This window comes from Podarcis melisellensis (genome assembly GCF_964234715.1).
Source record: "Podarcis melisellensis genome assembly, chromosome: 6".
NCBI classification, from domain to species: domain Eukaryota; kingdom Metazoa; phylum Chordata; class Lepidosauria; order Squamata; family Lacertidae; genus Podarcis; species Podarcis melisellensis.
In genome coordinates this window covers 13,160,937-13,174,075 of record NC_138538.1, presented here as the reverse complement: position 1 = coordinate 13,174,075, position 13,139 = coordinate 13,160,937, and the positions used below count along the sequence as shown (strand labels likewise).

Genomic DNA, 13,139 nt, shown 5'->3' with positions numbered 1-13,139 from the left:
ACCTGTAAGAGGGAAAACGACACAAAGTAGGTTAAGTTATATTTTTTATTAAATTCACCTTTTATTAAATAATGTTGTGTGAGTTTCTTTAAAGGTATTACTGTCACAGACATGGTAGATGCCTTGGCGAAATGTATTACCTTTCTAAAGTTTTGTGGGTTTTGTTTGTTGGTTTTAAATTGTATTGTACTGATATGTTGCATATAAATCAATTTCATTCATACTTCTGTGCACTGCCCTGGAATCTTTCAATGAAGGGTGGTTAAGGAATATTTTAAATATAAATACTGTGCAAAGTGTAATCATGGAAACTTAGCTACTGAACTAGACAAAAGCTCCCTCACAGGTTGTGTGCTACAATCCAGAAGGGATCTGAATACCCAAAGCTGAAGGCTATTTAGCTTATGAGCCACCAAACTCAGCCTGCATTAGTTGCGAATTCTAGCTTACAAGGTACTTTGCAACCCTTGTTTGTGCCGATCCCAATATGGAGCAAAAACAGGCTGTGACTGGCTGGTGGCGTTGCTGAGCTTGGTCATAGGTTAACAAAATCACACAGCCTGCCTTCCCCTGACACCCTGGGGAGCTGGTGCAGAAATAGCTTGCAGTCGCTGTTTTACCCTTACTTGAAACAGCAGGTGCCAGAAGCCTAGGGGAACAGGACGATGGGGTGGAGGCAGTGCTCAGCTGTAATCTCACAAGGAGTGTTGGCCTACTGCTGCTGCTAGTTTTAGCACAACCCTCCATAGTCAACTAGTGGATTCTGATCTGATCTGCAGCTTATGAGAAAGAGAATGGAGGCTGCAGAAGGCAAGATAAGAAGCTGTGACCCTACACTAAGCAGCCTTAAAAGCCACACCCAGCTCCAGGGGAGAGGAGATAGGTCAGTCAGTGTGGGGTAATAACAAGAATGCCATGTGTTCAAAATATGAGCTGATACTGCTAGGAAGCTGCTCCTTAATGCTTACCAGCCAGTTCAGCAGCTTGTAGATGGATGAGTGCAAATCCTGAGCTTGTCCAGGGATGGGGGACCATAATGCCCATCAGCCTGAATGATCTGGGATTGGGGGGGTGGGGGGATGATGCAGACCCAACAGCCTATTGGAAGATAACAGGTTGCCCACTTTGGGGCAAGACTGAAAGGAGGACCATCAATAGCTTGTCACGTAACAGCTGGTTCTGTAATACCATCATTGTTACTGAACAGCTCCTGAAGACACTCAGCAAGAAAGCTTAGCCCTATAGAAAGCAAGGAAGCACTCAGGTTCCCAAGCTTTTCTGATTCAAATCATCTTATCCTCTTCACTATGCCTGTACAGTGATAAATTTACGACCTGCATAATTTCATACGGAATTTAATTTCAAGTTATTTAAGAACTCTGCTCCCCAGTATGAACATTTATTCAAAAACAAAAAAGTCTCTCCCTACCCAGAAAGCTATAAAATAATTACGATAAAAATTAACTAATTTCCATATGCAAAAATAATAAAAGCTGTTTGCTTTGCTTCTCCCAGTGCAATCAATGCATGTCATTCTTTGGGTCATGTCATAAACAACATTGAATTCTTTTAAGAGAAAGGTTTAGTTCAAGAAAGAATAAAGGTTCACCGTTCCATGATTAATGGACGCTGCAGAGTATTAACTCATCCCTTTGCGAAGCAGTGGGCTGGGACAGTCCTTGCCTTCTGAACATGTGTTTCCAGATCCTCCTCCAGCAGAGTTAAGGAAGAATTGGGTCTCCGTAAGCACATTGTTCTTCAACGCCAAGGTTGTAGGATGCTCCTTTTCCCCCTTTATATGCACTTGTTACGATTCTAAGCCAGCCCTTCTCGCCCTGGAAAGAGATGAAATTTGCATCAGTACAGAGGTGTATCAGGACAACTCCATGTTCAGCCAACTTTTCACCTTACGGTGCTGCCCTGAAAATGCTTATTGTACAACACATGTCAGAAACACCTACAGGTAACTGCATGGGCAGAACAGATTGTCTTTCCAGATCTGTCATGTGCATGTACAGGAGGACAAAAAGAGATCTTAACAAGCAGCAGAAATCACAGGTCTCTGGATCACGGGCCCCTGCCATCTCCAGCCACAAAACACACTGATTCTGGTTGGTTGGGTATTGGTTATTGCTAACGTGGGCGTACACTCCTGCAAATCACACCCTATTTCCTGTTCCAGAGCTCAGGAGAACACTGGCCTGTATCCTTGCTGGAGAGATTATTGCAATTATCAGCTTGAATCCAGTAGCACCCTGTGTGAAAACAAAAGCAGTTCTTCTCATGCAAAGTAGCAGGGGGAGTTCCCAGGTTTCCTGTATATCAGTCCAGAGGATCTGCCCTTGCTCAGCTGTAGATACAAGGTGTAGAAGGAATTGCAGCTTGGAAGTGGCAAGGCAGGAAATCCCTGATCCATGAGCAGAACAGAAAGAATCCAAGCTATTGTCCTCATCAACTTTAAAAAATCAAATGAATCTATTCTGGCTGACTACTCATTGGCAAAGTATCTGCTTTGCATCCAAAAGGTGCAAGATTCAATCCCCAGCATCTCTAAGTAGAGAAGGTCTACTTGAATGATGGTCAGGGGTGTGTGGGCAACCCTGGCCTCTGTCACTCTTCCTTTCCGCCCTCCTCTGATGCCCTCTTGCATCTCTGCCTCCCAAAGGCTTGCATAGCTGTTCATTGCAGCAGCCCTGACTATGAGCTCCCCAGGCAAATGGTGCCTCTGGGGCTGGCCAGGAGATGCTTCCCAGGCCCCTGTGGGGCAATGTGAGGAGACACCTTTCTTTGAAGCAGCTTAAGAGACCAGGGGTGGCGGCAGTGGCTGCCCAGAGGACTCCCAAGGAGAGGGGAGAGGAGAGGAGGCTGAGGGAAGTCTCAAGGGTGTTTTGAAAAAGGATGGAGCGGCTGCCAGCTCTGTAGGCAAGAGGTGACAGAACTGGGCTCCTGAGCTCCACAGGGGTGCCATAGGAAGACTGTAGTTGGTCAAGGAAGCTACAGACCCATAAAGGTTGAAAAGCTCCGATTTAGGGAACGCAAGCGGTTCGGTCGCACTGGACACAGAGCCTCGGGGGCGCCACAACTACAAAATATAATGGAAGGTGAGAGACTTGCTCTGTCCAACGTCCCTCCACATTCTTACTCTTTATTACTTAGGGCAGGGAATGTTATTTTTTTCTGGCCAAGGGCCACATTCCTCTCTAGCAAACCTTTCAAGGGCCATGAGCCACTGGTGGGCGTGGCTAGATGCAAAAGTGGGTGGAGCAATGAATGTAAATTTGTGTAGCAGGAGGCTCGTTTCCACGCCTGCTTTCCTCTATCCTCCAAGCAAGCAAGAAGCATTGTCAGAGTTTGAGCGCACATTTCATAGAAATGTGGAGTAGGAAGGGACCCACAAGGGTCATCTAGTCCCAACCCCCTGCAATGTAGGAATCTTTTTGCTCAACGTCAAATTTGAACCCACAACCCTGGGGTTTAAAGTCTCATGCTTTATTACCTGAGCTATCCCAGGGATTTGAGCCAGGCAAGAGTACCCAGGGAGAGCAGAAAGCAGGACTGGTGAAGGGTGTGGCCTGAGGAAGAGAGGGTGTGGCTTGGGAGGCCTGAGGGCCAGACAGAAGGGTCTGATTTGGCCCCTAGGCACAATGTTTCCTATCCTTGACTTAGGGGATCAAAGCCATCCTTCACCGTTTACAACTGCACTGCATCAGGGTAGCCACCACTGAGAAGGCCCTGTCCGTAGGACTCTCCAACCTCTCTTTGTGAAGAGATGTTGCTTGCGGTCTTCATCTCCTGCTTACCCATGGCTCGCCCCAAGAGTTCCGGACAACCCAATACTCGGTTCCGTTCTCGACACCCCAGCCAGCAACAGAAACGACATGGTTTATAGACGGCAGCAGACGATATTCAGCATAAAGTCCTCCAGTGTAATTGTGCAGCTTCGGGCTGGCCATGATCCCACAGCTGTATAAATTAAATTACATCCAATTAAAAATGCTAATGCAAACCAACAGCTTTTGAATAGCCACTTTGGGTAAAAACCTGGCAAGGGTCAACAGTTTTCAGTCTGGTTTTTTAAAATAAACAATGTGGCTTTCAGGAAAATGTTGAGCAAAATGGTGCACGGTCTGAGCAAAGACTGGTTTGGGCGTCAGGCGTGAGACAAATTGGCGCTTTCATAGGATAAACAGTACAATCCTATACATATATACTCCAGTGTCAATCCTATTGAGTTCAGTGGGCCTTGCTAACACCATAGGGAGGGACTCTCAAAAGGCCGTGTCAGGGTCTGCTAGAGACTTTCAGACAGAGTAGAGGTCATTGCAGTTTAAGAGAAAACATTTGGTTTTTAAAAGACCAGTCACAAAGAAGACATGGGAAAGTTGTTGCTAGTCTTATTGCAACTGCAAAAGCCGAGTTAGCTCATAAACAGAAATCTGCCAAAAGGCACACATTAAACACATTTAATGGGCCACGTTAAACAGAGTGAAGTTTACAACGCAGTGTGTAATGTCTGTTCAGATGCAAGTCCCGCAAAGTTCAATGGGGCCTACTCCCAGGTAACTGCAAACAGGACTGAAGTCTTATTCATTTGGTAAGATTCTTCCAAGCATTAAATTGTAATTTTGGAAGCTATTCTGAACATGGGAAAACGTCCATAGTATACTGGAATAGGAGGTTCAACCAAACCGGGTCACTAAAAAAAATCACTTTTGCTTATTACATCAGCCTTCTCCAACCTCAATACCCATCAGGTGTTTTGGATGGCAACTTTCATCAGCTCCAGCCAGTGGGGTGAAAGGAATTATAATCCAAAACATCTAGAGGGCACCAAGTTGGGGGGGGCTGAATTACATTATTTTCACACTACAGAAGTTCCTTCCCACCACGGGTGGGAGGCTTAGATGGCTCCTACGCAAATTCTTAAGTAGATTTTTAAAACAGATTTATTTCAGGCAGTTTTGCTTCCCTAATTTAGGCCTAACTTCAATTAAGAGCGCTATTTTAGAAAGCGTAGGGGGGTTTTCCGCAGCACCTGCTAGAATCTATACTGCCATTTTTACTTCATTAAAGAAATAAAAGTAAAACTGGTCTGTGTTTTTAAATTACTTTGATCTGTTGCCATATAACTTCTCCAGTTTTGCTTTGAGTTGTGTTTTTACGCTTTGCAAGCAGACTTATGTGGGCTGACACCTTGTGTGAGCTAAAACAAAGAATAAATTGCCAACCAATTTGCTTTACAGTATTGCAAGGCTGTTTCACTGGTTTTTGTTTTTTAAAGACTAATACCATCCGTACCACCCAAGGAACAGAGGCAGGGAAATCTGTAGCCCTCCATTTGTTGATAAACTACAACTCCCATCATCCTTGACCATGCTTATTATGCAACCTTGTAGTGCTTTACCTGATAGGACCACTTGCATAGATTTCCGCCATCATTTTTTCCCGCCCGCTGACAGTACCATGATCAGCAACTTTCCAGCGGGTGTAGTTCTTTATCATATGACATTTTCCAAAAGTATCACACGTTCCACACTGGTTAAACGTATCACAGTCTGCAAAAACAAGCACCTTTATTTGACATCAGAGACCTTGCAGCTAAAAGTACGAGATGAAATTTTGCTGCAGGAGAGCTGGTGCAGCCTAGTTATTTAGTTATTTGCATCTTTTTCTATCCTACTTTCCAAGTAACACAAGTCACTCTGGAATATTTAACAACCAAAATAAAGAAATGTAAAAATCACATTTAAGGCACACATTACTATTAAAAACCAGCAAAGTGGTAAAAGGTAAAGGGACCCCTGACCATTAGGTCCAGTCGTGGTTGCGGTGCTCATCTCGCTTTATTGGCCGAGGGAGCCAGCGTACAGCTTCCTGGTCATGTGGCCAGCATGACTAAGCCGCTTCTGGCGAACCAGAGCAGCGCACAGAAACGCCGTTTACCTTCCCGCTGGAGCGATACCTATTTATCTACTTGTACTTTGACGTGCTTTCAAGCTGCTCGGTTGGCAGGAGCAACAGGAGCTCACCTCGTCGCAGGGATTCAAACTGCAACCTTCTGATCGGCAAGCACTAGGCTCTGTGGTTTAACCCACAGCGCCACCTGCATCCCGCAAAGTGGAGGAAAGGGATATTTTTTTAAAATCTTGTTTTCAAGGGCAAGGACAAGCTCTAGTTTTCCACTTTGGATTGCCCGTGGGTGGCAGGCTAGTAAAATCTGGACTTATTTAGCAAGGCTAATGTAGAAAGAATGCTGATGTTTTCCCTCTTTCCCAGCCAGGTTCACGCAGGAAGGATCTGACACACCTTGGTCTTTAGCTTGGTAGTTGTTGCAGGTCTCGTCGGGGATGCCGTGCTCATGAGCATAACTCCAGACCTGCAAGTCATCCCCTCCGCTGCAGCCGCCAGCGTCGGCACAGTCAATCACATTCTGGACTGAGAGATAGGCAGAAGGCCAGATGCCTTTCCTTTTGATATTGATGCGATCTGGAAAACAAATAGAAACACATAATTTGCATAATTCGCCATTCCATGTCACAGACCACATAATACGTGGGAGGAATCCCTCACTGGCTCTCTTAATAGTTTAACTTTGAAGTATTCAAGGGGTGGGCTTTACGATTGACTCACAGAAAGGAAGAGGTTAAATGCCTAGCAGGTTAAAAAGCAGCTTCAGGTGGGCGAAAGCTCGGGAAAACAGTGGGGCTGGGGGAGAAGAGACCTCCACCATTGCTGCTCAGACTCAGTTCAGAACCTGTCCCTCCATAGGCTTGCTGTTAAAGTAATTTTTTAAAAAGAAAATTGGGAGACCCAATCCTAACACAGTTTATCTTTTTGTATATTGCCATTAATGTACACATCACAAAACAGATTACAAGAAGGCAGGCCCCTGCCCCAGAGAGATTACAATCTAAACCTGAACACAGGAGAGAAAGGGAAGGGGAGGCTGGGATTAAACAAGGAAGCAACAAATAATAATTTATAATAGTAATAGTTTATTATTTATACTTTGCCCATCTGGCTGAGTTTCCCCAGCCACTCTGGGCAGCTTCCAAACAAGTGTTAAAAACAATACAGCATTATAATAAAGCAATACAAACTCTTGGATAGCTCAGTTGGCAAAGCATGAGACTCTTAATCTCAGGGTTGTGGGTTTGAGCCCCAGGTTGGGGAAAAGATTCACAGAATGTACAGTAGGAAGGGACCCCAGGGGTCCTCTAGTCTAACCCCCCTGCAATGCAGGAATCTCAGCTAAAGCATCCATGAGGGTCGGCCATCCAACCTCTGCGTAAAAACCTCGTGGGAGTCTGTTCCACTGTTGAACAGCTCTTACTGTCACACAATTCATCCTGATCTTTAGTCGGAATCTCCTGCATTGCAAGGGGTTCCGTTCCAAGTCTACAATTCTATGTGACTGTTTAGGTTACACTTAAGTAACATTGCAAAAAAGGAGTGTTCTACCATGGAGCTACGGCTTCCCCCTCTGTCAGAGCCAGCAATAATGGATCCGGTGGGAAATGGTCTAAGCCAATAATGGGAATCTCCTTTGTTCTTTATGTACTCCCACCAACAGGACAGATCCCAAGAAGCAACGGTCTAATGCAAAACAAATTATCTGTTGACCAGTCATGGGGAAATGAGCCAAGAGTGACAGAGAAGCAAGTCCTACGAAGCAATAATAGCTTACACCTCCGTACCTGCTAAAGCGCTGGTGCTGCCATGAGCCCAGCAGGATCCGCAATACTGTGGGATGTGCTGGTTGCGTGTGGCACTCACATAGTTGACTCCTTTTATATTCCTCCAGTCCCAGCTCTTGGGCAGTTTTGAGGTGTCCAGATATTCATAAGGACGAGGGTAGGTTCTGTTTGCAAGGGAGGGAAAGCAAGTGAATTAACCTATGCCTGGGGAGAAAAAGCTGAAAAACTCTCCCTCTTCTGAAAATATCCTACAGAGAAAATCAAGGCAACATATATTGCCCCTCGCTCTTAATCATCAACAACAACCTCACAAGGTAAGATGGGCTGAGAGGCTGCGTGCAAACGGCTTCCCCTAAATCCTGAGAACTGTAGATTGCCTCTCACAGAGCGACAATTCACAGCACCCTTTAAAAAAACTACAGCTCCCAATATCCTTTGCGTGAGCTTAGTTTGTGAGTTGGGGGATCTGAACCTGGAGCAACAATCTAATCAGCAAATCAACCCGGCTTTGTTCAGCCTCCTCTCTCGCTTGGCAATTGCATGACTCATCCAGGCCAAATGACCTTAAAATTCCTCCCGGGGGATCATGTGATTGCCACAAGGCTGACATTTCTTCAGAGCGCTCAGGTGACCACAGCAGCTCTTGAAGTGCAGCTTAAGTAGGCCTTGACATGCTTTCTGGTCCTTGTTGCAAAATTACCACAGAAAAAAAAACCACTTAAAAGGAACCACGGTACAGTGGTACCTCGGGTTACGAACTTAATTCGTTCTGGAGGTCCGTTCTTAACCTGAAACCGTTCTTAACCTGAGGTGTGCTTTCACTAATGGGGCATCCTGCTGCCGCCGGCATGCGATTTCTGTTCTCATCCTGAGGTAAAGTTCTCAACCCAAGGTACTACTTCCGGGTTAGCAGAGTTTGAAACCCAAAGTGTTTATAACCCAAAGCAACACTGTACAGTGGTACCTCAGGTTACATACACTTCAGGTTACATCTGCTAACCCAGAAATAGTACCTCGGATTAAGAACTTTGCTTCAGGATGAGAACAGAAATCATGCTCCGGCGCTGCGGCAGCAGCAGGAGGCCCCATTAGCTAAAGTGGTGCTTCAGGTTAAGAACAGTTTCAGGTTAAGAACGGACCTCTGGAACGAATTAAGTACTTAACCCGAGGTACCACTGTACTTGCAAACGCGAATAAATAGGAAGGGATCTGCAGACACTAGAATTCAGTCTTAGTATAAACTCACAGGAAACTCATTCTCTGAATATGGATCTTTATGCAGCCCATCCACACCAGAGTGTTTTCTGAAAAAGGGCATTGCTGGCTGGCTGGCTGGCTGGCTGGCATCCTCAAGGCGACATTTTTTCACACTACACCACTTTGTTGCAGGTCCTCCTGCCACTCCTTATAACTCACAGGACTAAATCTGGAGGGACTCCTTTTCCCACAGAATCAAAGAGTTGGAAGGGCCCCAAGGGTCATCTAGTCCAACCCCCTGCAATGCAGGAATCTCAGCTAAAGGCATCCATGACAGATGGCCGTCCAACCTCTGCTTCAAAACCCCCAAGGAAGGAAACTCCAAGAGTTCTTCCTGATGTTTAGTCGGAATCTCCTTTCTTGTAACTTGAAGCAATTTGGTTTGGATGCCATTATCTGTGGCAGGAGAAAACAAGCTTGCTCCACCTTTCATGTGACAGCCCTTTAGATATACTCACAAAACACGCAAGCTGATTTAGAAAGCCCCACTCTTGCCATAAGGGTGTGTTGAAAGGGGGGAAATAATCCTGTCCCCATCGCCCCACAAGCACACTGGAGTCTGGAGCAGAGGCTCCAATGCCATCTCTCTGAAAAGTACACCTCTACAGTGGTACCTCAGGTTACATATGCTACAGGTGACAAACACTTCAGGTTACAGACTCCGCTAACCCAGAAATAATGCTTCAGGTTAGGAACTTTGCTTCAGGATGAGAAGAGAAATTGTGCTCCGGCAGCACAGCGGCAGCAGGAGGCCCCATTAGATAAAGTGGTGCTTCAGGTTAAGAACAGTTTCGGGTTAAGAACGGACCTCCGGAACGAATTAAGTACTTAACCCGAGGTACCACTGTATTTCTGCACTCATAAATGTTTCTGCTGCTCAATACTGCGCTTCATAGGCCAGCATTTTCCAACCTGCAGGTCAGTGGTTCTCAAAATGTTTTTCTCTGGGTCACACTTTCGGAATAAAAATTTGCTCACACCAAACCAATTTTTTTTTTATTGACAGGACTGGAAAATGAAAACGAAACAACACCTAGCAGTGCTTGATTTATAACAGAGCACAACTACTTTATAAGATGATCATGGGACATCCAGAAAACATAAAATGACGCAGCTCCATAGGAATATGAATCACTCCCAAAATATAATTATAAAGGAGTCTCTTGCATATGTTCCTTAAGTATGCATACAAACTCATGGAGAGGCGTGAGCTTGCTTTTGCAAAGGTAATCCCATTTATATTAGGTCTAATTTGAGACCAAAAACAAACCTCTCCTCATCGACACATCCTTCCTGATCTTCGCTGTTCACAATATCCCATGTGGAACTGTAGCAGAAAACAGCCAATACTATCAAAGAGACGCATGCATACTGTTTCTGGTTGAGTATCCACAAATAATAATTTAGATGCTATAATCTACTGTGCTATACCGAAATGTTTAGATGTGCCTTTGACCGTCGGTGAGTCCTCTCCTGCCACACCCTCTGAGAACCACAGCTGTAGGCTGCAAGCTACGAGTGGATTGTGAAGTCTATGCAACAGGCTTTATAAGTAAACCCAAAATAATTACTGTTTTTGATCCTTCACTGGTATGATTAATACCTCTTACAACTTTTGTTTTGTTGGCGTATTCTAATGAGACTTGCAATTGAGCATTTCAAAGGCCGAAGCCTTACATTTTAACCCTTGGGTACTGGCCTCTGGTGGAGATCTGGTAATGGTTTGCCACAAGGTGCTCATAGATGCTAGGTGAATTTATTTATTTTTGTTGGTTTCTTTATTAGATTTATAGGGACGCGGGTGGCGCTGTGGGTTAAAGCCTCAGCGCCTAGGGCTTGCCGATCGAAAGGTCGGCGGTTCGAATCCCTGCGGCGGGGTGCGCTCCCGCTGCTCGGTCCCAGCGCCTGCCAACCTAGCAGTTCGAAAGCACCCACGGGTGCAAGTAGATAAATAGGGACCGCTTTCTAGCGGGAAGGTAAACGGCGTTTCCGTGTGCAGCTCTGGCTCGCCAGAGCAGCGATGTCACGCTGGCCACGTGACCTGGAAGTGTCTTCGGACAGCGCTGGCCCCTGGCCTCTTGAGTGAGATGGGCGCACAACCCCCGAGTCTGGCAAGACTGGCCCGTACGGTCAGGGGTACCTTTACCTTTTACCTTTTATTAGATTTATATACAGTGGAACCTCAGGTTACATACGCTTCAGGTTAGACTCCGCTAACCCAGAAATAGTGCTTCAGGTTAAGAACTTTGCTTCAGGATGAGAACAGAAATCGGGCTCCGGCGGTGCGGCAGCAGCAGGAGGCCCCATTAGCTAAAGTGGTGCTTCAGGTTAAGAACAGTTTCAGGTTAAGAACGGACCTCCAGAACGAATTAAGTACTTAACCTGAGGTATCACTGTACTGCCCTTCATCATAAGATCTTAGGGCAGTTTACAGAATAAAATACAGGATAAAAACAAGTAAATAAGTAAGACAGAACAGAAACAATACCCACCCCCTTCCCAAAAATGCATTTAAAAGGCTGTAGACTATTGATCAGCCCAAGGCCTAGTCCAAGAGGAACGTTTCCGCCTGGTGCCGAAAATATATATATAATGAAGGCACCAGGCAAATTTCCCTGGGGAGAGCATTCCACAAAGAGGGAGCCACTACAGAGAAGGCCCTTTCTCTTGTTGCCACCCTCCAGACTTCATATGGAGGAGGCACACGTAGAAGGGCCTCAGAGGATGAAAGCAGAGTCATATGGGGTTTATATGGGGAGAGGCAGTCCTCCAGGTATTGCAGTCCTGAGCCCTTTAAGGCTTTATAGGTCAAAACCAGCACTTTAAATTGGGCCCAGAAACTACAGCGCAGTCGAGCCAAGATCGCTGTAATATGCTCAGCCGTAATATGCTTGGATGTCTCAAATCAAAGTACTTAGCTACCTTGGCAGTTAAAATCCACCAAGCCCAAAGCTGAGCTCCCCACTTATGGGACAAAAACAATCAGTGGGCTCACCACACCAAGTAAATTCGGATGTGTGGGTTGCCACGGCAAAAAGGCCTTGGGCAAAGTGAGGTGGCCATCTTGGGAAGGAGATGCTGGAGCGGGGAGGGCAGTGGCAGCCCCCTGGCATTTCCTCCTGAACCCCCTGCCCTGGCTCTCTGCAGGAGGCGTGAGTCTCTGGTCTGCTGCCCTCAAGTGGGGTGGAGGGCACACTGCCCCCACTCCCACTACAGATCATATTCACTCTGACATTTCCAGCCAGGGTCGGGAGAGACCTCAGTCTGAACCCCTGGAGAGCTGCTGCTGCCAGCCAGTGCAGGCAACCCTGATGGCCCAATGGTCTGACTCAGCACATCAGCTTTCTATAAAGTTACCTTTCACAGTGAGATCATTGCTTCATCTGGGTTTCAAGTTTCACCCAGGGATCTTTCTCAGCCCTGCCTAGAGAAAACACAGACTTTCTGCATGTGCTCCTCCACTGAGCAACACCAGGCTAAAAAAAACCAAACATGCTACCCACCAAAGCCATGCCTTTCCCCCCTGGAAATAGGGCTCTATTTCAGCTTTGCACCCTCCTTCAGCAGCTCAGGGTGGCTTGCAAGAATTTAATTTCATCCTCCAAACAGCCCTGCGAGGTAAGCTCGCACCCCAAGGCCGTGCTTGTGGGGCAAGCAGGAAAATCTCGGCCCAACTTTTCCCTCTCCGAGTCCAAACAGCAGCAGCAGGAGGAGGAGGAAACTCCCCGGGGAGAACGCAACAAATCCTCGCAGGGCTCTCGGGGTCTCCCCACAACAATCCGGCCGCCGCCCGGGTTCGTTTGGCGCAGCAGAAAGGAGAGCCGTCGGAGATCCCGGGCTGCAGCGGACGGCTCTCTGTCTGTAGGGAATCGCCAGGGGGAGAGAAGTAGCTCCCCCAATTCTGTACACTTAGCGAAGGCCATGCACTTTTCGCATGCTCAGGCCACCTCCCCTCCTAATGCGCACCCATGCTCCCACCCCGCCTCTCCCAGGGACGAGAGCGCGCTTACCGGACGGCGTAGGGCCTGGGAATCCTCGGCTTGTAGCAACTCTGCCCGACCTTGGCGTCGAGGAGCGGCAGCAGGAGGAGTAGCGCCAGGCGGAGGTAGCGCCCGGCCATGGTCCCGGCTCGACGGCGGATCTTTGCGCCTCGTCCCGCTCCGTCGAACGAAAGCTGCGCCCCGG

The 13,139-nt window shown here is 46.8% G+C and overlaps 1 protein-coding gene across 1 annotated transcript; it reads right to left on the bottom strand.

Annotated features, from left to right (window-relative positions):
* Positions 1-31: 31 nt before the first annotated feature.
* Positions 32-13,139, bottom strand: LOC309373061 (cathepsin Z-like). Its single transcript, XM_081917267.1, has 6 exons — positions 12,965-13,139; positions 7,698-7,861; positions 6,307-6,486; positions 5,405-5,555; positions 3,801-3,963; positions 32-1,835 (listed from the first exon to the last, which is right to left on the bottom strand). Exons 1-6 carry the CDS (start codon positions 13,072-13,074, stop codon positions 1,722-1,724), a joined length of 882 nt encoding a protein of 293 aa, XP_081773393.1. The 5' UTR covers positions 13,075-13,139; the 3' UTR covers positions 32-1,721.